We start from the raw sequence: 26671 nt of genomic DNA on the forward strand, positions 1-26671 counted from the left end.
TGTGAGGTTTAGAGTGCACCATATTGATTCTTGTCTCGGTCAAATAATTTTTGTGGAGGAAATTTCAAGGGATATGATAAGAGGCCGACTCCGGTGCATATTACTTGTAGTATAATTTAATCCAGACCGCTGATTTAATTTTGTTGGATGGTTATGATTAAATTATACTACCAATAATTTTAGGTGTACTAGAATTCTGAGAGGGCAATATCGTTTTTTTACTGGGATAGTAAGTGGGCCTTGCTGAGCTTTTTTTATCCGTGCATAATGTGATAAAAAAATAATAAATACAAATCTAATATTAATCAAAGTACGAAAATACCCTTTTAAATCAATGGACGAGATTAGTTCTACTGGCAGTATTATGCTACAAATAATATGCACCGAAGCGTTCCTCATACGATAAACATGTATTACATTCGTTTTATATTATAAAAATTTATGCTCTCTTTCTAAATTTATATAGATTTAATGAATTTGAGCATGTATATAAAATATATTAATTAATAAATGAATGAACGAATGAATCTACGTTCATCTTGTGATTCTTGGACAAAAGGTGTTACAAATCTCTTCAAGTGGATAAGGGAAAGATATGTAAGACCAATCAAATATCAATAAAACGATCATAAAAGAAGAAAAGGATAGAAAGAAAATCTCAGAAAGATTTGAGAGCTTAAGTTTTTCTCTAGGTGTCACATCCCATCTTTTTATATGAAGAATTACTCTGTCAAATTCTAGATAGGGATTGGACCATATTCATAAGTCCTGACATCCAAGTCGGCAAGTCTAGTTGTATTAGGCCATCTCAATTCAGGTTGCTTATATTATATTATATACTTAATGAGAGAGGTTATTACCAAATTAGTAAGCACTATGTTAAACTTCTTACACCAGAATGCAAAAAAAAAACATAGAAAGTGGTTAGATGATGCAATTATACCTAAATTGTGAATAAACCTTGAGCTAGCATCGATCTGACAAAGCATCGATGTCATGCTTTTAGTGTCCCCTAATTTGGCATGGCAAAATTAAACCGGTTTTTCTATTAAGCTCCCTTATAAGCGTTGCGTTATGGATGACCTTCTATGATTTTAATTTCTCCAATTAATAAAGTTTTATAATTGTGAAGAAAATAGTAACATTACTGTATAGAAAATAAAGTATAGAAAATAAATAAGTTACATTTGGCTAGAAATGGAGGGGGGTAACAATTTTTTCTCATAGTTTTTATATCCACTATAGAACTTCTCTTAAAACTAAGATAATATTTAAATATGACTAAATTTTTTAGTCTTATATCACGTTGAATGTATAATCATTTTAAGTCGAGACCAGTCGAGACCAAAAGAAAAAAACGCGATAGTTTTGCTGGTTTAGCGAACCGGCGACGGAAGAGTTGGACACCCGCCCGCCCCTCGCGGCCGAGACCGACCGGAGAAAAAGCCAACGCGACTCGTCATCCTCCAACCTCCACCACCACCACCACCGCATCTTTTTTTTCTTCTTCCACAAAAATAACAATAAGAAAAACGAATCGCTCCCGAAATTTCTCCGATCCGATTTTTTATTCCTCCCCGATATCCTGATCCGGCCGGCAGCGCGCCGCCTACGCCTACGGCCCCAGCAGGGAGCACCTCGCCACCGGAGGCGAAGCGGAGGAGCCCTCTCGCGCCGGAGGCTCCGGTGTGTGACGGCGACGTCCTCCTCCCCCCACCGTCCCACGTGCTCGGTCGGCGAGCAGGTTTGGAGGGGCGACCCCGGCGTCGCGGCCGGCCTCCGCTCGAGCCGAATTGAAAGGTAAATCTCCCTTCCCTCCGCTCCCCAATTCATCAGCCGGCTTGGATTGGGGATTCATCTGGACTTGGATTATTTTTTTTTGTCCCCCTCGAATTAGTCCACATAGTTTCTTCCGGATTTGTTTGATGCGTGGTGCGATAACCATACTGTTTGGGGGTTCTGCTGAAACTCACGTTTGGTAGGGTTCTTACTGAATTAATTTTTCTTCTGCAGATGCTGAAACTGGAACTGTCATATAGGCTGTAGAACGAGAATTTCATGTAGTGTATTTCACGTGTTAGCATCCGTGTCAGTTTGGTAAGGAATCGTGTCAGATTTGGTATCGGAAGATGGCCGACGAGGTGGCTTTCGAGACTGCTAGGAAGATCATCATGCACCCGCTTTACACGCCAAGGTCTTCGCCATGGCTTGACTTGAAGGTGTTCTACGTTAGGGTGAGCAATTGCGAGGTGGATGAGTCTGCGCCGGACCGTCTCACGCTCAACCACATCCCGCTTTCTCCTGACACGGTCATTGAGGTGAATGGTCAGCGGAGCAGCATGCACACAGAGTTCATCTCTTCATCCCTCAGAAGGGACAGGGTCGACAAAATGACCGAGGAGGCTACATTTGTGAGCACAGATAGTATAAGGATGACAGGGAGTGTCAGGTTTCAGGTGTTCGATAAGAATGATCTGTTGCTTACAGGTGACCTAGAGTTGTGCAGTGCCAATGGAGTGGTTGGGGAACCGAAGAACAGCAGCAAGAGATGGAATATGAAATGCCAACCAGCATCATCATGCAACGGTTTTCTGAAGGGGAAGCTTTCCACAGGCTCAGAGCCTGTACATCCTGTGATAGAGGTGTATCTTGCTGGCACTTTCTGTGGCACACCTATTATATTGACAAAGACTGTCCAGCATATATCACGGAGGAAGTCCCAAATGAAACTAAAGCTTGATTCCATCCCTGAGAATGAAGCAACTGAACAACAAAAAGAAGAGTTACATGATGACTCTTTGCAGGTACTTTTATCTGTAAACATGCTTGAACATTTTTTATTTGCCCTATAATATCAAATATCATCATTTAGGGCTTTAGGCAGACATTGTTTGAGGCTTTGAGCTATTGTATTTAACACATATTTGGGAAATGATGGATAACTTCGGGTTTAATAGGCCATTTTTGCCCTAGAAAGCACTGAGGTAACCGTGGCATGTTTACACTAAGAAACAGTAAGATAATATAGCTTTTTTGGCAGCATATTAGTTTAGCTAAGAAGCATATTCAAACTACAGACAACAATATTCTTGTAAGCACACAAAATTACATTTCAATGTGAGAAATATAGACAGACAGACCCTTATAAATTCCCCAATGCATATATGTGTTGTTATGTCAGTTTTTGTAAAAACAGCACTGTATCACCACCATGATATCATTTTCCATATTCTCTTTTATGAGAAGAACATAGAGACAAGAATGGGCCTAGGAACAGTTAATCTTTACATTAGCTCAATTGCCAATAGTTGCCCCCCCCCCCCCCCCCCCCCCCCCCCGCTTTTTTTGGTGTTTTCTAATACGTGTCCCCTTTTCTGTGTGTGGTGCAAGCTGCAACATATGCAGGGTGTGTGCATCTCGGTTACTTTTTTTCCTCTTGTCTTGTAATGCTAGTTTTTTGTTTTCACTCTGTCAAACTGATAATGGTAGTAGTTGGACCATTCAGTAGTACTGTCAGCATAAGTACTGTTGTAGTGGATAATGTGAAAATTGTTCCTCAAGAGAATATCTCGAGCAAGTAACAAACTATATATGGACAACAAGGGAGAAACCTTTTGTTGCATTCATGTATATAAACTAATTTGCATTTGGTTCTAGTCTAAAATACAGGGGATATCCTTCTAGGTAACCCTATCTAGCCTAGATAATAAATGATGCTTAACTTGTCATCTTCCTTGGCGGTTAAGTAGGGTACCTTCACTCAATAGCTTATAGTGACACTAGTTTGACTTTCTCAGTTGAATGATTTAGATTGACAGCATTGCTGCTACAAATATATGTTCTATACTTGCCTTCCAACTAAATTGTTAAGTGTACGGCAAGCAACACCACAGCCTATAGCAAGAGAATGTAGTAAGAATGCAAGATAAATTGCTATCAACAATTAATTTCTAGGTTGATTCCCATAGTTATCTTTATGCTTATATGGCTGTATTCTTGGCATTACCAGAGATCAAATCATTACATTCACAATTCTGACTGGCTATTTATGTTGTCTTTTTACTTTATCTTTGTCTATTCATTCATGTTTGTATCTTTTGTTTTAGCAGTTAGTTTGGTAACGCCAGCTTCTATTGATAAAAGATACCAGTAATTGCCAGGACAGCTTAGGTACCACCCCCTTCGCTGTTTGCCAAGGACGATACAGAACATGCCTTTTACTGTCCATATGTGTGCTTTTTCATTGAACCAAGTCCAAATAACAGAGTGACATTTATAATGGGCAGCAATCAATATGATTCATGCTTTAGTTTTGCAATCTTGATTGCAATTGATGCATTCTTTGATTCGGTTCTTATCTCGCAGATATTTGATAGTGTATCTTTCCTTCCCTTTCACTCATTTCAGGTATCAGAATTGCACAATCCCAAATCTGAGACAGATGTCGATGTTGACTATAACAGCTTGTACTCAAGGCAGGACTTTATAGAGGGCGAGGACGGTGAGCTTTCATGGTTTAATGCCGGTGTCCGAGTTGGGGTTGGGATTGGCCTTGGTATTTGTGTGGGTGTTGGATTGGGTGTTGGTCTGCTGGTCCGGACATACCAAAGCACCAGTAGGAACTTCAGGCGGCGATTGCCCTGATGACCAGGTCACCCCATGAATGTAGATGTGTCTTTATCTTGTTCTGTAGGAAACTAACTGTCCATCTTCCCTGTTCGTGCTTGTGGTAGATAAGTGAGGCTTTTTGTTTTTCCTTTCTGCAGTCACTCTGGAATCCGTTGCTTCCTTGTCTGCAATGGCAATCATTTTTGCTCCCTTTGAGATGTAAATACTACTGGTCTGTATGGCAAATAAGAGTCGAATCACTTGCTGCGACCTTGAGCATCAAATGGTTCTTAAATGTGTGCTTGAAGGAAATTAAGTGACCGACAAGTGCAGAGGGTGATGTTACACCTACAAACTGTTGCATGTCATGGCATCTTGTACATATATAACTCGATTAGGTGATCAGTTATTTGTGTCATATGGTTGGTTATTTGAGCTTTTTCAGGTCTTGGACAATGTACACCTGTGGATGTACTTACTTTTAGGTTTGTAAGTTTGTCTTTAGCAACGTGTCAAAATTTTTTCTAGACCTTCTCTGTTTCCGATACATGCTGGTAGTCTGTACTGTATACAGAACTGGAGTGCACAACTCCCAGTTTCTTCTTGTTCTGTAGTCAGCGTCAACTGTTCATAAAGTATTTTGGGTAGTAGTATTTAAAGCGAACCTTGTACTGTATCTCCCTTGATGATGCCAATAAAGCTGGTATACTGTGGCCCTGTTTAGATCCTTCAAAATAGTAAAAGTTTTACCATTTTGGAGCATTTTTTGGCAAAATGGATCTAAACACTAAAGTAAAAAAAGGCAAAATTTCGTCAAAAAACGCATAGGGATGTAGAACATTCGTCAAAAAGCGCATAGGGATGTGGAACATCTCTCACTTTTACTAAAAAAATGATAACTTTTGCATGCCTCTAAACACAAAGTTGTAAAAATACAATGCCAAAACTTTTGTCACCAAAACTTTTGTCATTTGCCATTTAGTATTTCAAATGGATCTAAACAGACCCTATAACTACTTTTGTTTTCTCTAATTTATAGCCAACTTTTCAAGATAAAAACCTCAAGAAAAAAAAACATTGTGAATTTGTGATTGGCCGTACCAAACAATCACCATCTTTACAAAATCTTTTGCAGCACTGGAAATGCTAGTTTACTAACGTGTCACATCCTAATCTACCTTCTCCTCTTAATTGATATGATTCTTTAACCCAAGATATCCTTTTCAGAAACTCCTGACCTATACTTGCCACCAAAAAGCTTACACCAAAGTTGTTCACATTTCCCACAAAACCCACAAAGGGACATGCCACCATAGTCAAAAAGAAATCACCCCCCACTAACACCTAACAATCAAAAGCTTACAACCCACAAGCCTCATCAGGGAGATGGATGGTTCCAAATGCAAACAATCTTTTTTGCTTTGCTTGCAATTTGGTGAAACTGAAGATGCAAACAGGTCAGAGTGATGTGTAACTTCCAAGGCAATCTTCTCCACCGTGCAGGATGCATTGCATCCCAGATGAGACACCTCACCTCACTGTAGGACTCCTCCAAGCAGCAGAGGAAGGGAAAAGGTGAGTCAGGATAACGAGAGCCTGAGCACACAGGTGACAGACAGACTCACCAACCTGTGGAAAACTACACTGTACTTTTTTTTTTTCGTTTTCTTTGGGTTCTTGAGACACCAAACTCGGTGGCTACCTTTCATGGTGGTGCAGAGGCCACAGCTGCACTGCAGGGGAGGGAGGGAGAGGGTGTTGCTGTCTTCTCCTTTTGAGCTGGAGCAGGGAGGGAGGCAATGGCCAAGGTGCCTGATCTTGGCTCCGACTTCGCGCAGAAGCTGCTGCTCGACCTCCGCCGCCGCCGCGAGAGGCTCGGCTTCGACTCGCCGGCGCCGCCGGTGCAGCGCACGTCGTCGTCGTCGAAAGCTGCCGCTCGTCGGGGTACGTTGGGTACTTGCATTGTGTTCCCTCTTCTTTGGGTTTTCTCTCTCTGAATTCTGGAAACAATGATGTGCGGTTGTGAGCTGGGATTGGAGTTACTGAGAATTCGTGTTTAGATGTAAGTTGTCAGGATCATTTTTTGTCAGACAGATGAAGGCTCTCTCTTTTTGCTGTTTGTTTTCCAATGGCTTGTGAGATTCGGATGAACAGTAAGCTAGAAAGTTACTACTGATGATCATGCTAAAGAAGTTCTGAATTGCTCTCGTGTTACAGATGCTCACTCGAGCTCTCAGAGGCCACTTCGAAGCCAGAAGCCACAACAAGCAGCTCCTCGAGTAGCAAGAGCAGAAGCAGCAACAACAAACAAATCAGTAAGCAAAAGTTCCAAATGATAGCAATTACCAATTTACTGCCAAATTCTTCTCTCATTTCACTCTTTCTTTAGTCTTTACCCATTTGCTCTGTAATTGCAGTACCAACAGAGTGGCAATGCCATTGCCAGAGCCGGGAAGCCGCGCCACCGCGACACACCTACTACCAATTCACATCAAATTGTGCCATTCCAAGGAGGAGGAGGAGGCAGCAAGCCTGCAACTGCAAGCAGCATCGATGTGCAGATGGCGCTGGCGCTTGCTCTCAGCAACAGAGGCAAGCTCCAGAACATCGAGCTCGTGTCGCGCAACGGCTCCATCTTCCTCAGAGACCAAGATCACAGCAGCATGCAGCTGCACCACCGCCGCGGAGAGGAGAGCCGCCTCGTGCCGGCGGCGGCGCCGCCGCACGTCGGCAAGGTGGCGATCGGCGTGCAGAAGCTGAACGACATACTCATGGCGTACTCCTCGAGGGACACGAGCAGGAGGAGCTCGGCTGACATCGGGAGGGAGCTCTTCAGAGGGGCCATGGACCTGGAGGAGTCCCTCAGCATGCTCGTGATGCTCCAAGACGCCTCGGACTACATGGAAGGATCAGGGAATGGCAAGGTGATGCTCCTGGAGGGCAAGGAGAACCGAAAGAACTCGACGCATTCTGCAAGGCTAGTGGAGATTTTTGATGAGGATTCAGAGACCGATCAAGCCAGCAATGCGAGGAGTTTATCGATGCAGATAGTTCCTCACAAGAAGTCCCAAAGCTGTAGTATAAACAACAATTCAGCCTTTGAACTCTCTACAGTTACAGGTAATGCCAAGAACAATGCTTCTGAAGTAGACAAGGATGATTCAAAGGTGAGAATGCCTAGTGTGATAGCCAAGCTTATGGGGCTGGAGAATCTTCCATCGACGAAGGTGATTAACAAGGGGATGGAGAAGTTCGTGAAACCAGAATCAGTGCCAAGAAAGGACAGGAGGGCAAATTCTGCCGGTGCCAAATTGCCGATTCAGATCATAGGTTCAGAAAGGGTGCCATCTAAAGGACGCAGCACGAATTTGCTGCCAGGTGAGTGGAGGATTGGCCTGAAAAACTCTGAAGAGTTTGAAAGTGGTAATGTACAGTTGTCTAATCGTTTAACACTTCCTTTGGTTAATAAGCAAACAAGGCAAACCATGAGACAAATGTTAAGCAGAGTGGAGAGTACAGAGAGAAGAGGTAGTCTAGGGCAAGCAATGTATGAGGACAAGAAAGTGACTGAAGAAACTAATCAGCAGCAGAAGGTTGTCAATGTTGGGTGCCGCACTGATGCAGGTAAAAAGATGGATTTCCTGAAAAGGTTTAGGAGAAATTCAGGCAGCAGACAAGTGGCTGAAGAGAAGCAAATTATTCAAGAAAAGAATACAGGAAAGAAGCAGGTTAGTAGCATGAAGCAGTTTCTGGGCAGAGACAGTGAGGATAAATATAAGAGAGCAAGAGATAAGTTCAACAAGGAAAACTTTGCCATTACTGAAACCAAGAATGCAGGAAGAGGAAAGAACGGCAAGACAGATCAGAGGAAACGGCAATCATACAACAAACAGACAAATATGCATAGAATGGAGAAGGATTCTCGGAACTATGGCGAAATGAATAGTAAAGAAGGCATTCAGAGCTTAGATTACAAGAAGTCAACAAAGTCAGAAGCAACACAACTGAAAAGGCTCCCATATACTGCAGAGATACAACAAGAGAATGGAAAGCATGGAGAAGAGAACGATATTGGCAAGCCATCAGAGATTACATATGGTGATGGAGGTATTTCTGAGCAATCTAATGGAATGATGAAAGACAAGAGAACATCTGGAATGGTTTCCTCAGACCAATTTATGGACCAAATAGCTGAAGAATTAGATACCACACCTGGTGTGCATCCAAGTGATAGATCAAATCTGGTAGATGAGAGGGTAACTCAGACAAATGTAAGTTTTGACAAGCTAACCATCCTGCCTAAATAGTTTGCACTCATTATGTCTAATGAAATATGGTTTTATTTTCTGCTAATGCAGGATGACACAACTTCTAATACAGCTAATGAAACTACACAGATAACAGATACATTCACAGAGAGGGAACACCACCAAAATCTGCAATTGGTAGAAGTCAAAGAGCAACCAATGGATGGTACCTTATTCTTTACTAATTTCTGTAAAATGAATTCTTGAAAAATCTACTGCGTGGATAATCCTATTGCTTCGTTGCAGGTCTGAGTGATGACAAAGACTCCAGTAATCTGACAGATCTACAAGACCAAAACACGCACGTAGTTTCATGTGATTCATTCACAGAGAATCAGCTCGTGCTTATGAAAATGTTGCTGAAGGATCAATACCTGATTGAAACAGCGAAGGCGCTCGTCAGGAATCCTGCCCCTGTACATTTTGTCAATGCCAGTGCAGATAAATGGTCAGAGAAATTCAGTTCTCTTTTTTCAGACATAGCGCGGGAAGTAATCAGAAAGAAAGGTAAACGAACCGAGGCAATGGTAGAAGTCAGCATGACACATCCAGCCAACATGAAATCGCAATACCTGGATGATCTTCTCATGGAATTGGATGGCGACATCGAGAGTCTGAACATCTCCAAGAAATCTCATCAGCAAGGTGACGATCACACAGCTGAAAACCTGAGAATGATACTTCACAGGGACATGCAGAACAACCATCCAGATGCCAACTCGATGTGGGATTTCGGTTGGAACGGCATGTCTGGCCTTCCCATCGAAAGAAACGAAGTCGTCAGGGATTTGGAGAAGAACATATTGGGGGGCATGATCACGGATGTAGCAAGGGAGCTGATTGAATTCTCAGTGCGCCATAGGTGCTGTGCCTGTGAGGCCTGAGTGAGTGAGTGACTGACTTTGAAATGTGGATACAAGAGATGATTTTCTGAAATTGATTGGCCTTAGGTTAGTTTTTTGTATATGCTTTGTACATGTGCCAAGGTTTTCCAGTAAATATAATTTCGACAATATTTCTGTACATAGATAGAGGAATGTGCATGTGAATTGAGCTGTAGCATTTTCTGCCTGTCATCTATATTTGTTTGTGTGTGTGTTTTTGTTGAGAAAGAGAGCGGGGAATTTTTATTTTATTTTTTAAAATTTTGTAATAAATAATTTTATTACTAAACCTCGTGAGAAAATATTTTCACCGTATGAACCTTTTGCCACGTCACCAATGTTGGCATGGCAAAACAACTTTGCCAGGCAGAGTTTAGCTTGCCACGCCATTATCCACGGCATTATCGTTGGCGTGGCAGCATTGTCTTATCACGCCACTTACACTGGTGTGGCAAGACTGTCACGCTAACTAGGTTGGCATGGTTGTCTTGCCACACCGTCAACATTGACATGGCTAAAAGGTTTATACGGTGAAAATATTTTTCTTCAATAATAAAATTATATATTGAAAATGTTTTTAAAAAATCGCGGGGAAACTGTCACTAATCTAATACATTGCAATCTTTCAATAGTTGTCGAAATTGTAGCGTCGATTTTGTCGATCGGCCGAATTGCAAATGTTTGTCGATTTTGCTGTCATTTAGAACATTGCGATTCAACCAAAGATCTTCATTTTCTCTCTCAAGAAATCCTCATGGGTCGAGTTGTGTTTACAGGATGAGCATGAAGCCCTATAGCATCGCCTGACTAGAAACTGGGCCTTCGTTCGGCCCACAGAGGAATTGCACACCTAACATTGGCGGCGATCCAATCAAGGGATTCATCTAAACCGTCCGATCTGCCATCGGTGGTCTGCGTCAAATTGATAGGAGAAATTCGTGGTTATTTTCTGCGGACACCCTCGAGTTTACTGGCTACTATAATATATTCGTACATTGCAACCTACTGATGTAATCCATGATGGACTGCACAATTTTATAGAGAAAAGAAACACCTTTTAAAGAGATCACTTTTTTTTTGTTAAAATGTTTTTGCATGGCTTGTGGCGTGGAATGGAACGGAACGTCGCTCTGACCCATCCTGTTCTATAGACACCCTAGACCTTCTGTTAATCTATTTAGTTTAATATTGTATTTAATTTTTTATTTGGTACTATTTGTTTTTGAAACTATATTTAACATTTTAATTTTTTTATTTATAATCATATTTGTTTGCAAAAAAAAAAGACTGAGTAAAGATGGATGATCGTGTAAAAGTCGATGTCGATGGTACTAAATAAAAAATGGAGAGAATATTAAACTAGCTTACCTACATGCACATTTACTCCTAAAATGTTGAACTTACGTAGATATTTTTTTTTAAACTTTCAAACAATGTAGAAAAACTCTACAAAACAGTTATTTGATCTTTCTAATATAATATTTCGCTTTATGATTAATTAAATCATTTATACTCTAAATAATTATCCAAATAACTATGATAAAAATAACTATCCTAAACAACAATTTAAATCCTTCGATCTACTCCAGTAAACCCGGTGGATTTTTCATCACTTCCGCTTGATCGTACACCCTGATCATACGAATCGCCCTCGACCAAAAAAAAAAAAAAATCAAAATCCACCAAGCCGTCGCCTCGCCATCCTCTGCTGCCTACAGCTCCACCTCCGAGCCCGCGGCCACCGCCGGCCGCCGCCGCTGCTCACCGTCCCCAGGTACACTACTCCTGCACCCATCTTCTCGTTGCATTTCCTCGATCTCATCATCGATAGAACGGAGCTACGCACGCAGGACGGCAGGAGCATTAGCGGGGGAGCGCGCCGCGGCGGGAATGGATACGTACTCGACCGACAGGGTGCTGGGCAGCGAGGAAAATGCGCCGCCTGATCCTCCTCCGCCTCCGGTTCCCCACCAGCCTCCTCCGGGCGGCGCTGGTGTGCAGGCAGTGGTACCTCGCGGTGTCGTCCGCGGGCTTCCTGGAGGAGTTCCAGCGGCTCCACCCGCCGGTCCTCATCGGGTACTTCGCCGGATTCGACCAGGACCCGCCGCCGCAGGAGTTCGTGCCGTTCCCCCAGATCCCGCCCCCGGAACTCGCCAGCGTCGTCAAGTTCATCCGCGAGAGTTTTCTGGGTGAGCATGTGTATGATGTTCAGAGAGGCCATGCTCTTGTTCTGGAGGACACTGCAACCCATACGCTCGCGGCGCGCTCTCTGCTGCACCGTGATCGTGATACCTCGACTTCCATGCCAATAAACAAGAGATCACCTCTTCATGAATAGGATGGTGCATGAGTGTGGCCAGTATGCTCTCCTTCCAGAGGAGATCAGGAGCAGTTCGTCATGCTTCCACAGTGTGGAGGATGGGCATTCCTGTTTCTTTGTGAGCGTTTCAAGAAATGCTCATTGTATAGGTGCAAAATTAATAGCACTAAAAGCTGGAAGTGCGCCGTTTGCATCTGTGGCCTTTTCCTATGCAGATCTCCCTGAATATTTAGGTGATGAATACAGGATTACTAGTACTGGTATGGAACTAAATTACTGCATGCCAGCTTTGCTTGCTCATGGATTTATCTATTTGCTTACAGTGGAGGGGTACATTGTTGGGCTAGGACTAACAGATTGCACCTTGTTCACCATTCGGCTTCCAGAAGAAACTTTAGTTTGCTGGGAATTTCTACAATTGGCACGTGTAGAGGGCTCTGGCACGGATATAACCTTCGAGTCTGGAAGCGCCAGTTAGATGGTGATGTTGCATGTGAATGGGAGATGTCTCGCAACATATTTTTGCCTTGGGCATTTGAATGTCATGACAAAAGGGTGTTGGAATCAGTGGGATGGACTCCGAAAAGGAGGGAGCGGCCCCGGTGTGTTATTTATTCAGTTGGTGATGATGCAGCTTTTGTATTTCTTGGCGTTTTGGCTGATGAGGGATTGTACTATTTGGACCTGAAGAACTTGGCGCTTGAGCTGGTTGGGAGCATGGATGGCATGATTAATAACGCCATTATTCCTGTAATGATGGTTTGGTCAGCTGTCTTCCCAGCGCTAAGGTGATTGATGAGTATGATCTTGCTTTCTGCTTATTTGTTTATGCTCTTTACCATATGGCAAATACAATGATCCAAGCTGTAGTTTCACACTTATTGAATTTGATAGAGATATTGATCTGATATGCTAGCTCATATTAATGTTACTTACCTAGGGATACATCCAGAGGTGATCTGAACTACAAATGATTCCAATAAGTTCATGATACAGCTATATTGAATGCTTTCGTTTGCTGATTTTCCTACTTTAAATGCTCTGTGGTTACAGAGAAACTGAATTACCTGCAGAGAAGATAAAGGAGGTGGTTGTTGGTATGAATACAAGTCATACTCAGAAGCTATTGAATCACACGCTCTCTCCTAAGAACGTACGTCGTCTCCCACTGAAAGCATAAAGCCGTTGGAGCGAACCCAGGACCTCAGGTGCTACTAAGGCCTTATGTAACCACTAGGCTACAGGCCCGTTTGCTTTAGACATGCGTCGATTATATTTATGCTTTAAACCCCAATAAGCATCCTCTCTAGTATTATTCACCAACTTTGTTTTGGCTGAACAGATATCCAACTATTGATGATGCTCTTCATGACTTGGATGATTGCCTAACAATGGTAATTTTGTTTGCGACTATTAGAGATGATCGTGTGGCAATTGAAAGAATCCTTAATTGTCAACGGTGCACACTAATTCTGTAAGGAATTGTTCCCGTTAGTTTATCCATGCCGATCATCTGGTCTGTTGTGATAGTGAAACATAGAGCCTAGCAGGTTGATTTAACATGCATGTAGCGTTTGACAGTTTTTTATACTCACTCAGGCATGCATACAGCTGTACATGAGCAAAGCTAAATATTTTTTCTCTTTTCCTACAGTAGACCTCCAAACACTATTGGAAGAAGCTGTGGAATGCGTTCTTGATTCTTCTTGTGGACGTCTGTTCAGAATTCTGCTTAAAGCATTATTTATATCTTCAGACTCGTATCACTCTATATAGCACTTCATCGGTTCATCCTATCGTTGAGTTAATTAAAGAGTTAATGTAGCATGGTCTCCCGCACCTTCCCTCTTTCTATGTTTAATTGAAGAATTCATGCAGACATGAATGCTTGATTTGATTTCTCGGTTCAAACTCAACATTTTATTGATGTCGGTTAAGAACTCTGAAGATGTTGGTCAATTTTTTTACTTGCCAATTGCCTGCTAAGTGAAATTCTTAATTTCATTGATCGGTTCAAACTCAAGAGAACAGTGTTAGCTACTTAGCTTTGTCATATTTTGTTGCCGACATGCAACCCGTTTGTTTATTCAATTATAACCAGATTCATTTGAGAATTTTGGCTTCGTGTTCATGATATAGATGTTCATTTTAATTCAAGTAACCTGTTGAGTGTTGGCATGTTGTTTTAGTAGCCAAATTCTCTTGATCTGCTCATCTATATATTATTTTTCAACTCATTTCTTGCTAGTAAATTAAGTAGTCAAGTTTGATTACCTAAAGTTAGTATGATATGTCCATCAAACTCCAGACCATCCCTTTGTAGATTAACTTGCTCTGTCAACACGGAACAATTATGAAGCTGATGATGCCGTATCAAAGGTCAGTTTCACATCCCAGTGGAATAATTGTAAAGGCTTGTTTAGTTTGCTAAAATTGTTAGGGTAAATATCACGTTAAATATTTGATCGGATATCGGAAAACTATTTTAACGACTAATTGATAAACTAATTATATACTGTGTCAGGGAACAATAAAACATATTTTTTAAACCTAATTAATTCATCATTAGTATATGTAAGTTACTCCGACAGTTATAGCTAAGAATTAATTAATTAGACTTAAAAGGTCTGTATCGTAAATTCCTTTCAAACTGTGAAATTAATTATTTTTAACTATATGATACACCGGATGAGCCTGAAACTTTTTTAGAACTACACAGGCCCCATTGGAAGAACTCTAATATGCATTATTTCTTCTGAATTATTGTTATCTTCAAGATCACTTTTCGTCCCAAGCGCCGCCGTTTCATCGTCGCCGGTTTGCGGTCGCCTCCTCGTCCTAGGTGGACCTGGACCAGGCTGCACCCTCTCCAAGCAACAGTAGCACATCTGCCGCCTGCGCTTTTTTCTGCCGCTCACGTGGGCCCCCGTCCCCATCGCCCCACCGGTCCACCGTATCCCAATTCAAGGGCGGGGAGAGGAGGAGCGAGCCTACATGTAAGGGGGACCTCGCCCACTATTTTCAGCCCACGGAGACGGAACACACGGCAGAAGAAACCAAATCGATAATCAGAAATAAAAATAATAATAGGCGGAGAAGCGAAGCGCGGATCCGCTTCCTCGTCCACTGATCAATCGCCTCGTCGCGCCCCCGCGGTATAATCCCGATTCATTCCTCGTCCCCCGAATTTTTTTCTACTGTTTGTTCGCGATTGCATCTGGTTTCTCCTCCTGATTCCGTTCGATCTGGTGGGTGGATAGATGTTCGGTGGGATTTGGTTCTGGTTTTTCGGGTGGAGGTAGATGCGTTTTGCGGCTGATGATTTGGTTGGTTTCGTGATTGTGTTAGCAGGTAGGAGCCATGGCGTCGTCGGCGCTCATCTGCGACACCGAGCAGTGGAGGGGCCTCCAGGTGCGTGAGCTGATTGATGGCTCTATTTGCGCGCGCGAGGCGCGCCGATTTTGTTTTAGTGCTCGCATTGCCGCGGGGTTTTTTTTTTTTGTAAGATATGTGGTTCGATTAGATCGGTATGTTGATTATGATTTCGTGTTTCGCCACGCACGCCGGGGGAGCAGGCGCACGTTGGGGCGATTCAGAAAACGCACCTGCGCGATCTGATGCATGATGCTGAGCGCTGCACAGCAATGACAGCGTAAGGATTGGAATTTTTTTTTTCTGCTGTTGCATGTGTGGGTTTCTGCTTTGGTTGCTCAGGTGCTTGTTGGTTGACACTTGACAGTGAGTATGAAGGCATATTTCTGGATTACTCGAGGCAGCGTGCGACTGTTGAGACCATGGATAAGCTGTTCAAATTGGCTGAGGTAACACCTGTTTGCTATAATGTGGTTTTTTTGGTAACATTTTATATGGTGGGGTTCACCCTCCTGCTTAGTAATCTAGGATCTGTCCAATTTACTGTAGGCTGCAAACCTCAAGGAGAAGATCGAGAAGATGTTCAGAGGTGACAAGGTAAGCATCATGATCTACAAAAGATGTTCAGTTTTCTTAGGGGATGTTTATTCTGTAGCTTCATCATATGTAAAGAGAGTGCTTTGCCATGAACTCTGGCTACACATATTTAGCTGGCATGTAATTCCGTAGGAAAAATCTTTACTGTTTGTTCTGAGCTCTGATGCGTAATTTAGTATTAATGTTTGGACTACTTTTGAGCTTCCATTCCATATAAATTGTTTGAAGTTGCTGTAATGCATTTCTAACATACTTGATTTGTTTTCTTAGATAAATAGCACAGAGAACAGATCTGTGCTTCATGTAGCTCTAAGAGCTCCAAGAGATGAAGTAATAAAAAGTGATGGGGTCAATGTGGTTCCTGAAGTTTGGGGTGTAAAAGATAAAATCAAGCAGTTTTCAGAAACTTTTAGGAGCGGATCATGGGTAAGTCGAAGATTTTCTCAAACTCAGTAAATGTTTTCAAACACTGAAGATTGATCACTGCTACTTAAATTGTAGGTTGGGGTAACCGGTAAAGCATTGACAAATGTTGTGTCGGTTGGTATAGGTGGTAGCTTTCTTGGTCCTTTGTTTGTACATGCTGCCCTCCAGACAGGTGAACTTCTATACGATTTATTCTGAGGTTCACCTGACTGAGATTGTTGTTGAAAATCATGATCTAGCAAACCCTGAAAATATTGCTAATTTTCAGATCCAGAAGCTGCAGAGTCTGCCAAAGGGCGACAGTTAAGATTGTAAGTGTGTATTGGGGGCATGTTTTCACTTGTAATGTGCAGTCCAACAGCAATTCTATGATTTGCAAAGTGCATATTTCTTTAGTATATAATTTCTACATTAAATGCTACTAATGTGAATGTAAGTTGGCACCCTTTGATTTCTTTATTTAGATTGTCAATTTGTTCCAGTAGTTTGTTCTACTGGGTCATTGCATTCCTTTGCTTTTCTGTATTTGTAGCAATTTGTTCCAGCAGTTTTTATTTTGTGAAATCAGTCATGGTTCCTATGAGAACTTGTCCTTCTATGCTTTTCTTAGCGGTCTTGTCCTATGCTGAGTACTTTAATTCACAGTAATCTGGATGATATTTTACCTTTCTACTATACAGTTTTCATATTTTCCTATCATCTATGCATGATGCTTTTCATCTATTAATTTATATGCAATTTTGGTTATCTTGTAGTCTTGCAAATGTCGACCCTGTTGATGTTGCACGAAGCATCAAGGATCTAGATCCTGAAACAACACTTGGTAATCACCATCTTTTGCTCTTTCATACTCACTCTGTTCAGGTGTTCTGTCAGATGTTGTGAATATCTGAAGAGGTTTTAATTGATGTGTAAAAATTTTCAGTTGTGGTTGTCTCAAAGACCTTCACAACAGCTGAAACAATGTTAAATGCTCGAACTCTCAAGGAGTGGATCGTCTCTTCTCTTGGGTAATATTAGCACCAATAACACCTTTGCCCCTCGTCCCATCATTATCATGTGACTGATCCTAAATTTGTTGATTCAGACCTGATGCTGTTGCGAAACATATGATTGCTGTCAGTACTAATCTTGAGGTACTTCTGCGGCCTTTATTTTTCCATTCAAATTCCATTTGATTTAATCTCTTTTCCAAATTCTAAACTCCAATTGCCTGTTTATTCCAATGTGATGGATTTTCATATATACATTTTTCTGGTTTTGAAGCTTGTAGAGAAATTTGGAATTGACCCTAAAAATGCTTTTGCATTTTGGGACTGGGTTGGCGGCCGCTATAGTGGTGAGAATTTTTTCAATTAAAAAATACCGCCTACCTTATGTTTGTTTAACTGTAATCTAATGTTGCAGTTTGCAGTGCTGTTGGTGTCCTGCCCTTATCTCTTCAATATGGCTTTCCGATTGTTCAGAAGTATGCTATCTGATGAACCTATGTTACATTCTTAAATGTCTACTTTCTTTTGAATTACAAATATGTAATACAAGACTGGTAGGACCGTAGGAATTTGAATTCTGTGATGTAGGATCAATATAGCTACTACTCCCTCCATTTCATATTATAAGTTAATTTGAGTTTGTCCTAAGTCAAACCTCTTCAATTTTGACCAAGTTTATATAAAAATATACTAACATCTACAAAACCAAATTAGTTTCATTAAAACTATCACTGAAAATATTTTTAGTATGTTTATTTTCTGTTGAAAATGTTATATTTTTTTATAAACTTGGTCAAAGTTGAAGAGGTTTGACTTAGGACAAAACCAGAGTGAGTATAAAATAAGTTTGTGTTCCTTTGACCTTTTTGTGTTTAGAATACACATGCAGACATGCCATGGCACTTTGGCAGTAAACAATGATATTAGAAACAAAGGCTTATAGCATATTAATGACAGTGCAGACTTATCGACAGCCAAGTATTAATAACTATAACTATTTTCAAGGTATTAAAAAAGACTGTTACATTATACTACGGTTTTGCACTGTTTCATACATGAGCAAATACTTACTATATATATCGACAGCCAAGTATTAATAACTATAACTATTTTCAAGGTATTAAAAAAGACTTTGTTACATTATACTACGGTTTTGCACTGTTTCATACATGAGCAAATACTTACTATATATATATATATATATATATCACTTATTGCCCATTTGCCCACCATTATTACATGAGAGATGTCCTGAAATTTCTGACGCTGAAATATATGACCTGAGGTCCATCCCTTTTTGCCCAGCAGAATTGGAGGGCCTTGAGGTTAAAATTTGCTAATATATGATAAATGGTGCTCTCTTGATAGTTGTATTCTTTTGAAGATTTTTGGAGGGTGCAGCCAGCATTGACAAACACTTCCGTACATCTGCATTTGAGAAAAATATACCTGTAAGTGGCTTTTTTCAATTTGTTTTAATTGTTGCCAACCAAAAATATACCTGTAAGTGGCTTTTTTTCAATTTTTTTTAATTGTTGCCAAGCGCTACCCTTCTAACGGTGTCTTATCATTTCGGGATAGGTACTCCTTGGTTTGCTGAGTGTGTGGAATGTCTCATTTCTCGGATATCCAGCTAGAGTAAGAAACGCTATTATGTTTGATTGTACTTTCAATTATTAGGCCGTCATTTGTGCTCTATTTGTAATATAAATATATATATGCTTTTAGGCAATATTACCCTACTCCCAAGCACTTGAGAAACTTGCACCGCATATTCAGCAGGTACTTGACTTCTTCTTAGCCAGTTTGATCATGGCACTCTCTTTGAGTTATTTCTAGTCATAACATGTGCTCGTTATGTTGTAAAGCTTAGCATGGAGAGTAATGGAAAGGGTGTCTCCATTGATGGTGTTCAACTGTCCTTTGAGACTGGTGAAATTGATTTTGGTGAACCTGGAACCAATGGGCAACACAGCTTCTATCAATTAATCCATCAGGTAATGATTAGTACTTCTAGAATGTTATGATCTAGAACTTAAACCGTATTTGTTTACCATCTAAAGTATGTATAGCTTGACAATGGCATGGATACGACTACCTCTGTTTTTTTGTTTGATTTTGTTGACTTTTAGGTCTACTTTGATAATCGTCTTATTCAAAAAAATTGCATGATTATTAATTATTTTGTTGTGATTTGATTTATTACTAAAAACACTTTAAGCATGACTTATGATTTTGCATACTTGTCCAAAAAATTTGAATGTAGATACAAAATTCAATGGATTAGAATAAAAAACTGGAGGGGGTAGCTTAGAGTTATTGATGATATCATGATAGCATGCAACATTTCTTTTTCTCTTTCCTGATTGTTATATGCTTCATTTATTATGTATTGTCCTTTTGCATCAATACGCTTAAACATATTATTATGAATGGATTGTGCAAATGGCAACCATGTTACAAAGAACGGGTGTCTTGCCTTTTTCTTGATTTATTCTATATGATGAAGCACCATGATTTCAATCTGTGTTGTCACTTTCAACAAAATATTTTAGCTTGTCTGAGTTACAAATTTACAATGAATCCATAGTTCTTACTCTCTAAATAATGCAAAGGGGAAATGGAGAATTAATGAAGAAACTTATGAATACATCTTTGTTGACAATGCCTGTACTTAAACTTCCAGGGAAGAGTTATTCCTTGTGATTTTATTGGTGTCGTGAAAAGCCAGCAACCTGTTTACTTGAAAGGTATTGTACAGGAATTTTATTTTGTTTTTAAATTTTCACATGTTGCATGTTAACCTTGTGATTCTTCAACTGCCCATTCAACACTCATTATGCCTCTTTTTCAGGGGAAATTGTGAGCAATCATGACGAATTGATGTCCAATTTCTTTGCTCAGCCTGATGCACTTGCCTATGGAAAGGTAAATAGCTAAACATATTTTGGGTGCACGCATGACTTCCTTTTGTTTTTTGTTTCTGACAGTAGTTTAACTGTATGTTTTCAGACTCCTGAGCAACTGCACAGTGAGAAAGTACCTGAACATCTTATCCCTCATAAGGTGGTAACAGTGAAGCCTTGTCTACTTTTCCCTATACATTGTTCGTGCTGCTATATATGTAGCTGAGTTCTGACAGGGCATTCTTGTGCCTCTCTTGGTCGATCTTGCTTGTTACAGACTTTTCAGGGCAACCGACCATCACTTAGTATATTGCTGCCCTCACTATCTGCTTATGAGATTGGACAGGTATGCAAAGTGCATTCAGACACTTGTTTGGAGTTGTAAGTTCAATCCTAAACTGTGTCAGTTCTTTTCACCAAACACCAATAGGTTTCTGATCTTGTTGTAAATGTAATGTTCTCTTCTTCATGAAAAGGCCTGATTTCAAGAAAAAAACTACTACGCTGGTTTCTTGTATGGTTGATATTAAATAAAGTATCTTATAGGTAAAAAAAGGAAACTGAAATGCATCGATAGAACAGTAAGAGTTACTACCTCTATTTCACAATGTAAAGACTTTCTAACATTTACATAGATTCATATAGATACTAATAAATCTAGACATATATATAAACAATATATCTTGATCAATGGATGAATCTCGGCATAACCAAAAATACTTGCAATATGAAACTTAGGGAGTACTTGTAAGACCTATGGTAATTTAAGCCTTTGTGCATCTGATATTTAGTACTCTCTCCCCCTTCACCCTGCAACATACGAGCAAACAAATAAAGTTATCCTGCTTCGTCATTTTTCTTTCTTGATTGTAATCATGTCACGCGACAGTTGTTGGTATGGTCTTTTTTGCCATACTGCAAATCAATGAGGTGTATAATTTACATGATCTGGGCCAGCTATTAAATCCCGACACATCATTTTTCATTCATTTGTACTTTGAAAGAGTCTTTGGTTGACTCCAAATTACATGGAATGATCATTGGTTTATTCCAAATTGCGTTACTGTTTTATGTAGATTTACTAAATACTAATGAAGTCTATTTTTCAGCTTTTAGCCATATACGAGCACCGGATAGCGGTTCAGGGTTTCCTATGGGGAATTAACTCATTTGATCAGTGGGGAGTGGAACTGGGCAAGGTTAGTGCTTAACTTATTGTACACATATATTTTCTTTTTATTTATTTGAAGGTCTAGTTGTTTTTGGTTCCATCTGGCATGTGCTCCATAATTTCTTTCCACTGTCCATATGTTATATGTTTGGGTCTTGTTTTCATCGCTGAATACACTAAGCTGTGCTATTTCTGTTATCAGTCTCTGGCTTCTCAAGTGAGAAAATCTCTGCATGCATCCCGCGTGGAAGGAAAGCCTGTGCAGGGGTTCAACAGCAGCACTGCAAGTTTGCTGACACGATATCTTGCTGTACGTCCTTTTGCCAGCTTACCATAATTTATTCTTCCTCTTTTATAACTCAAATCAGTTCCCTAAGTGTTCTTGACAACTTATACACATGAACCGTTAAGGCGTTTAATTTGAAGTTTAATTTGTTTCATAGGTTGAGCCATCCATTCCTTTCAACACTACAACGCTGCCGAAAGTATAATCAACAATACAACGCTGCGTATTCTGATATGTTTGGCAAGCTAGTTTCTTGATTTAAACAAGGTTAATAAGTTTTGAGTTCTTTTTTGAGTTGTTACAGACTTACAGGCTTACGGCCAGTTTACAGTGCTTCTGTGGTTTCCTTGTGTTTCTTTACTCCCAACAGAACAAAAAGGTAAAAAGCAAGGAAACTATTGTGGAATAAATTAAGTTGTGTCAGCAGAAGAAATTATCATTAAATAAATACGGAGTATTTGGCTTGAACTTTGAAGTGCTGTTTGTATCTTTTCTACCCGTTTTGTTTGGAGAATCTTGTAATTGACATGGTTACCGCGTGGCGCGGTTACTGCCGAGTACGGTAATGCGAATATGGTGGTACTGTACTAAATCCAAACAAATTTTAAAAGTAATTATTTTTTAAAATAAAATTTTAAGCATTCTGAAGGCTTGCTTACTCAAACTTTCTGCCTTTTGCCTTTATTTCTGATCCAACTTTAAAATTTTGTTTTTGCACTCAACCATTCCAACATTTTCTTTTTTTAAAAAAGATGGTGTGTTCATGTGTTTTAACATTTCTTTTTTCCCGCCTTTTGGGAAAAGGAAAATTTCTTTTGCCAATAGGAAATATACAATAACCCCAATCTGGTCAATCATTTGAACAGCCTGAGACAAAACGCCCTATACCATTGGATTCTGCTGCTCTTCAAAATCTGCAAGCAGATTCATTCGTGCATTCGTACAAACAAACCATTCCCTCCTCTTTCTATATTCAACCTTTCCCTTTTTTTTAAAAAAAATGACTGGTCCATTTGCCATTTCCTCCTCTTTATATATCCAAATCCAACCTTTCCAACTAAAAAAAGACTTTGATCCATCTGCAGAGGGGCAGAGCCAACAACGCCCAGCAATTCAGCGCTGTTGTGTGCTCCCGGCGCTCATCTCGTCGGAGAAAGACGCGTCGCCGCCGGCTCGCCGGCCGAATTCCGCTCTCGCCTTGGCCTCCTGAACGACCCGGTCCATGTCGAACGTGTACAGCCCGGAAGTCCCACCGATGCTGCTCCCGTGCTCCGCCGTGCCGAACACCATGCTCTGCCCCGGCCGCATCCCCTCGTTCAGGTCCTCCAGCGACACGTCCCCCTCCAGCGCCCTCACGATCTGCACCCATTGCCGTCTCCGGTGAGCTCTGCACGGCTACAGACAGCGAAGGCGCCGGCGGCGCGACGCCGCTGGCGATGATGATCGTTGATACGTACGTACCTGGCTCATCTTGGGCCGTTTCTTTGCCGTGTGGCGGACGGCCGCCGCGGCGCTGGCGACGACGCGCGCCATCTCCACCGGGTCGTAGCTGCCCTCCAGCCTCGGGTCGGCGACGCCGCCGTAGTCGCCATCGGCCAGGGCGCGCGCCATGGCCGGCCGCGCCCACTCGACGAGGCTGTCGTCCTCCGCGAAGGCGGAGTGGATGTGGCTGGCGTCGATGGGCCGCCGCCCCGTCACGAGCTCGAGCAGCATCACGCCATAGGAGAACACGTCCGACTTCTCCGTCAGCTTCCCGCTCGACGCGTACTCCGGCGCCAGGTACCCGAACGTCCCCATCACACGCGTCGACACGTGCGTGCTGTTGTCGGACGTCAGCTTTGCCAACCCGAAATCCGCCACCTGAAAGACAAGCCATGACAAGCCATCAGATCAATTTTGAAATGCAGTAAAAAAATTTAAAACTATGCAGAAATTGAACAAATTCCTGCCACAATATCTATACTATTGTCAAAGAAGACCATGGACTGTTGTATTTTTTTATCAACTACTTTATGTACCTTAATATTATAAATTAGTCCAGCATATTGATTCTATCTTATTTTATTTCTAAAACATAAATTTATTATGCAAACACATTACACATTTATAGGATCAAATTATTTTAAAAACCTCACAATTAATTTGTTTCAAACAATATAAAAAACGTATACATATAATTCATATTTATCTATCGCAAAGCACATGTTTTTTTTGCTAGTATGTTCAAAAGACAAACTGGGTCTGATCTGTGGCATTAGTAATGTACCATTGCTTCGAAGTTGTCGTCGAGGAGGATGTTGGCGGATTTGATGTCGCGGTGGATGATCCGAGGCTGGCCTTCATGGTCAAATGCCAAAATGCAGCAATTCAGACATAGGAAGCATAGCTTGTGATAAACAGTAATCTTGATGAGCTATGGTCTAGTGATGCTCACAGTCTTCGTGCAGGTAGGCGAGCCCCTTCGCTGACCCGAGCGCAATGCGCAGCCTCGTCGGCCATGGCATCACCGGCAACCCTTCCCCTGCACAACCTACGTGAGTTCTTGCTCTCAAGCAACAAGAATGGATGTTCTTTGATCTTGCAGTGAGTCAACAATGGCATGGTGAGACGAGTGAGAGTGACTAGGCTGACCATGGAGGTGGAACTCGAGGGTCTTGTTGGGGACGAACTCGTAGACGAGCACGCGGCGGGCGCCGACGATGCAGTAGCCGACGAGGGAGACGAGGTGGCGGTGGTGCACCCGGCTGATGATGTCCACCTCGGCCTGGAACTCGCGCTCCCCCTGCCCGCTGCCGGACTTGAGCTGCTTCACGGCCACCGTCTTGCCGCCGGGGAGCACCCCCTTGTGCACGTACCCGAACCCGCCCTGCCCGAGAAGGTTCGCCGCCGAGAAGTTGCCCGTCGCCGCCTCCAGCTGCTCGTAGGTGAATGTCCCCTTGCTGAGCCCTAGCGCGTCGTGCTGGCCGGAGTAGACGCCGGAGGACGTGTCTCCGGGCGGCACGCGCCAGGCGGGTCCCGGCGGGCCAAACATGCTCGTCGACGGCGCGGCGCCGGGGTCGCTCGGCCATTGCGGCTTCCGCCCGCTGGTGTCGCTGCTGCCTTTGGATCCGGAGGTATCCGCGTCGAAATGTATGGGGATGTGAGGCTTCTTCTTCCTCCTCCTCGGCGCCGTCTTCCTCGAGCAGCAGAGGCAGGCGGCGACGAGGAGCACGAGGAGCGCCGCCGCCCCGACGGCGGCGAAGACGATCTCAACCATGGCGTTGTACCCGGGGCGGCGCGCGTAATTCAGCGCCGACCTGGCGACGTCCTCTGAGCCCTTGGAGTGAGACGGTGGGGAGGGAACCTTCGCCGGCGAAAGCGGAGCCGCGCCGCCGCCATGCGAACTCCACGGCGTCGGTGGAGGCGAAGTTCCGCTGGAGCTCGACGGCGCAGGGGAGGACGAACTGGAGGGTGGTGGCGAGGCCGGCGAAGGCGGCGGCGGAGCGGTAGCGGGAGGAGGGCTGGTCTTCGGCGGCGGAGTGCTCGACATGGTGACAACCCAAAAAGAATTGCGCGGTGCGCCGTGCGCGATGTCAGATCAGTCTCGCAGGCCGTCAATACCGTAGTTTTCGCTCACCGCCGCGCCGCCATGGCCTGAGGCGCGCGGCGATCAGTAGGGCACCGTCGTTTTCACGCGGCCGCCGCCCGGTGGCAGAGCACGGCGGCGAGGCCCATATTTTGGGTGGCGCGCGGACGCGGAGCTCCGGTGGCGAGAGGGTTGGGTGCTTCGCCTCCGTCATCCGCGCGGGCGATCTTGGTCGGGTGGTTGGTGTTTACCTCATCCGCACGGGCCGTGACTTTGACTTGTGAGGCCGGCGGAATGCCACCGTGGACACCCGCGTGCCACGTAGGACAACCAGTCAAAGCCTTGTCGTCGGAGGAATACCAACGTGGACATCCGCTTGCCATGTGGGATGATTAGTCAGAGCCCCCACAGCGACCCATCTCTCTCGGCCAGTTCCATTGTCGCCCACCTGCCAGTGAGAGGTTATTGGGTAATCCACATTAGTAACTAATTTTACTCATACTTATTTATTTAAAAAAATATCAACATCTAAACTAAATAGGTATTACCCAATAGGTATAGGTAAAGAAAAGACATACGTGAATCTCATGCATAGAGTTGATCAAAATTTACACAAAGGTAATCTTATACATAATAAATCATTCCACTAAATTTCATTCAAATCTAATAAACTTTATAGTGTGAATGCTAGTTTAAAAATTTTAGATGTGAGTTTATCGGATGAAATGAATAATACACTCCCTATACACAAAATTTCAATAGATAATTATTCTTTACCCATATCTTGTTCAAATGACATGGGGTATGAGTATGAAGTGGGTAATGAATACCCATATCTACGTATAGGATTTTGCAGTTGTGTTTTTAAATAGTTTATCATTATTTTTAAATAGAATTGTAATATTTGACTCTCTTGGAATCCTAAAAATTACAATGGAATTTACTCCCCTATGGGGTGATTGTTCAACATATTTTTATGCCCAACATGTGGCAGAAATATGTGATTTAAATATAAGTTATTTAATTTTGGATTTCTTTAGAGGAGTGTGATTTTTATAACTAATATTTTTTGGATGAATCCAATATAAAGTTTTAGAATAAAAATTATTAACATTCTTTTAAGGATGTGCTTTAAGATTTGTGATAAGGAAAGAGAGTGGTCGATAGGGTTGATGGTAGGGATGCAAGAACGTGGCGGATTAGACGGGAGAGCTGGAGAGGGACCGGGGGGAAGTGA

The 26671-nt window shown here is 42.2% G+C and overlaps 4 protein-coding genes and 1 long non-coding RNA gene across 7 annotated transcripts; 4 read left to right on the forward strand and 1 right to left on the reverse strand.

The window, feature by feature from the left end:
- Positions 1-1490: 1490 nt before the first annotated feature.
- Positions 1491-5331, forward strand: LOC102718911 (uncharacterized protein At1g01500). Of its 2 annotated transcripts, XM_015835639.2 has the most exons (4): positions 1491-1800; positions 2014-2804; positions 4408-4651; positions 4767-5331. In XM_015835639.2, the coding sequence occupies exons 2-3, from the start codon at positions 2130-2132 to the stop codon at positions 4642-4644; spliced, it is 912 nt and encodes a 303-aa protein (XP_015691125.1). In that variant the 5' UTR covers positions 1491-1800; positions 2014-2129; the 3' UTR covers positions 4645-4651; positions 4767-5331. The 2 variants fall into 2 exon arrangements, with proteins under 2 accessions (XP_015691125.1, XP_006650671.1); XM_006650608.2 differs by having other exon boundaries at positions 1495-1800; positions 4408-4959.
- Positions 5332-6361: 1030 nt separating this feature from the next.
- LOC102719188 lies at positions 6362-9940 on the forward strand. 2 transcript variants are annotated; one of them, XM_006650609.3, is made up of 5 exons: positions 6362-6552; positions 6826-6923; positions 7026-8879; positions 8967-9081; positions 9162-9940. In XM_006650609.3, exons 1-5 carry the CDS (start codon positions 6408-6410, stop codon positions 9797-9799), a joined length of 2850 nt encoding a protein of 949 aa, XP_006650672.2. In that variant the 5' UTR covers positions 6362-6407; the 3' UTR covers positions 9800-9940. The 2 variants fall into 2 exon arrangements, with proteins under 2 accessions (XP_006650672.2, XP_015691280.2); XM_015835794.2 differs by having other exon boundaries at positions 9006-9081.
- Positions 9941-11890: 1950 nt separating this feature from the next.
- On the forward strand, positions 11891-13316 carry LOC121053962. Its single transcript, XR_005811456.1, has 3 exons — positions 11891-12352; positions 12443-12907; positions 13173-13316. It is a non-coding gene; the product is annotated as an uncharacterized LOC121053962 (long non-coding RNA).
- A 1814-nt stretch (positions 13317-15130) lies between these two features.
- LOC102706554 (glucose-6-phosphate isomerase, cytosolic B) lies at positions 15131-22344 on the forward strand. Its single transcript, XM_015835470.1, has 24 exons — positions 15131-15274; positions 15471-15530; positions 15695-15771; positions 15859-15940; positions 16041-16088; positions 16359-16514; positions 16590-16686; positions 16783-16825; positions 17270-17337; positions 17440-17524; positions 17602-17650; positions 17781-17853; positions 17922-17982; positions 18891-18957; positions 19088-19144; positions 19235-19288; positions 19375-19503; positions 20193-20256; positions 20361-20434; positions 20519-20572; positions 20690-20758; positions 21522-21611; positions 21786-21893; positions 22027-22344. The coding sequence occupies exons 2-24, from the start codon at positions 15480-15482 to the stop codon at positions 22072-22074; spliced, it is 1704 nt and encodes a 567-aa protein (XP_015690956.1). The 5' UTR covers positions 15131-15274; positions 15471-15479; the 3' UTR covers positions 22075-22344.
- Positions 22345-22661: 317 nt separating this feature from the next.
- On the reverse strand, positions 22662-25646 carry LOC102706833 (proline-rich receptor-like protein kinase PERK4). Its single transcript, XM_040521629.1, has 5 exons — positions 24501-25646; positions 24304-24390; positions 24136-24206; positions 23331-23729; positions 22662-23228 (listed from the first exon to the last, which is right to left on the reverse strand). Exons 1-5 carry the CDS (start codon positions 25396-25398, stop codon positions 22983-22985), a joined length of 1701 nt encoding a protein of 566 aa, XP_040377563.1. The 5' UTR covers positions 25399-25646; the 3' UTR covers positions 22662-22982.
- Positions 25647-26671: the final 1025 nt, after the last annotated feature.

Source organism: Oryza brachyantha, chromosome 3 (assembly GCF_000231095.2).
Source record: "Oryza brachyantha chromosome 3, ObraRS2, whole genome shotgun sequence".
Classification (NCBI taxonomy): domain Eukaryota; kingdom Viridiplantae; phylum Streptophyta; class Magnoliopsida; order Poales; family Poaceae; genus Oryza; species Oryza brachyantha.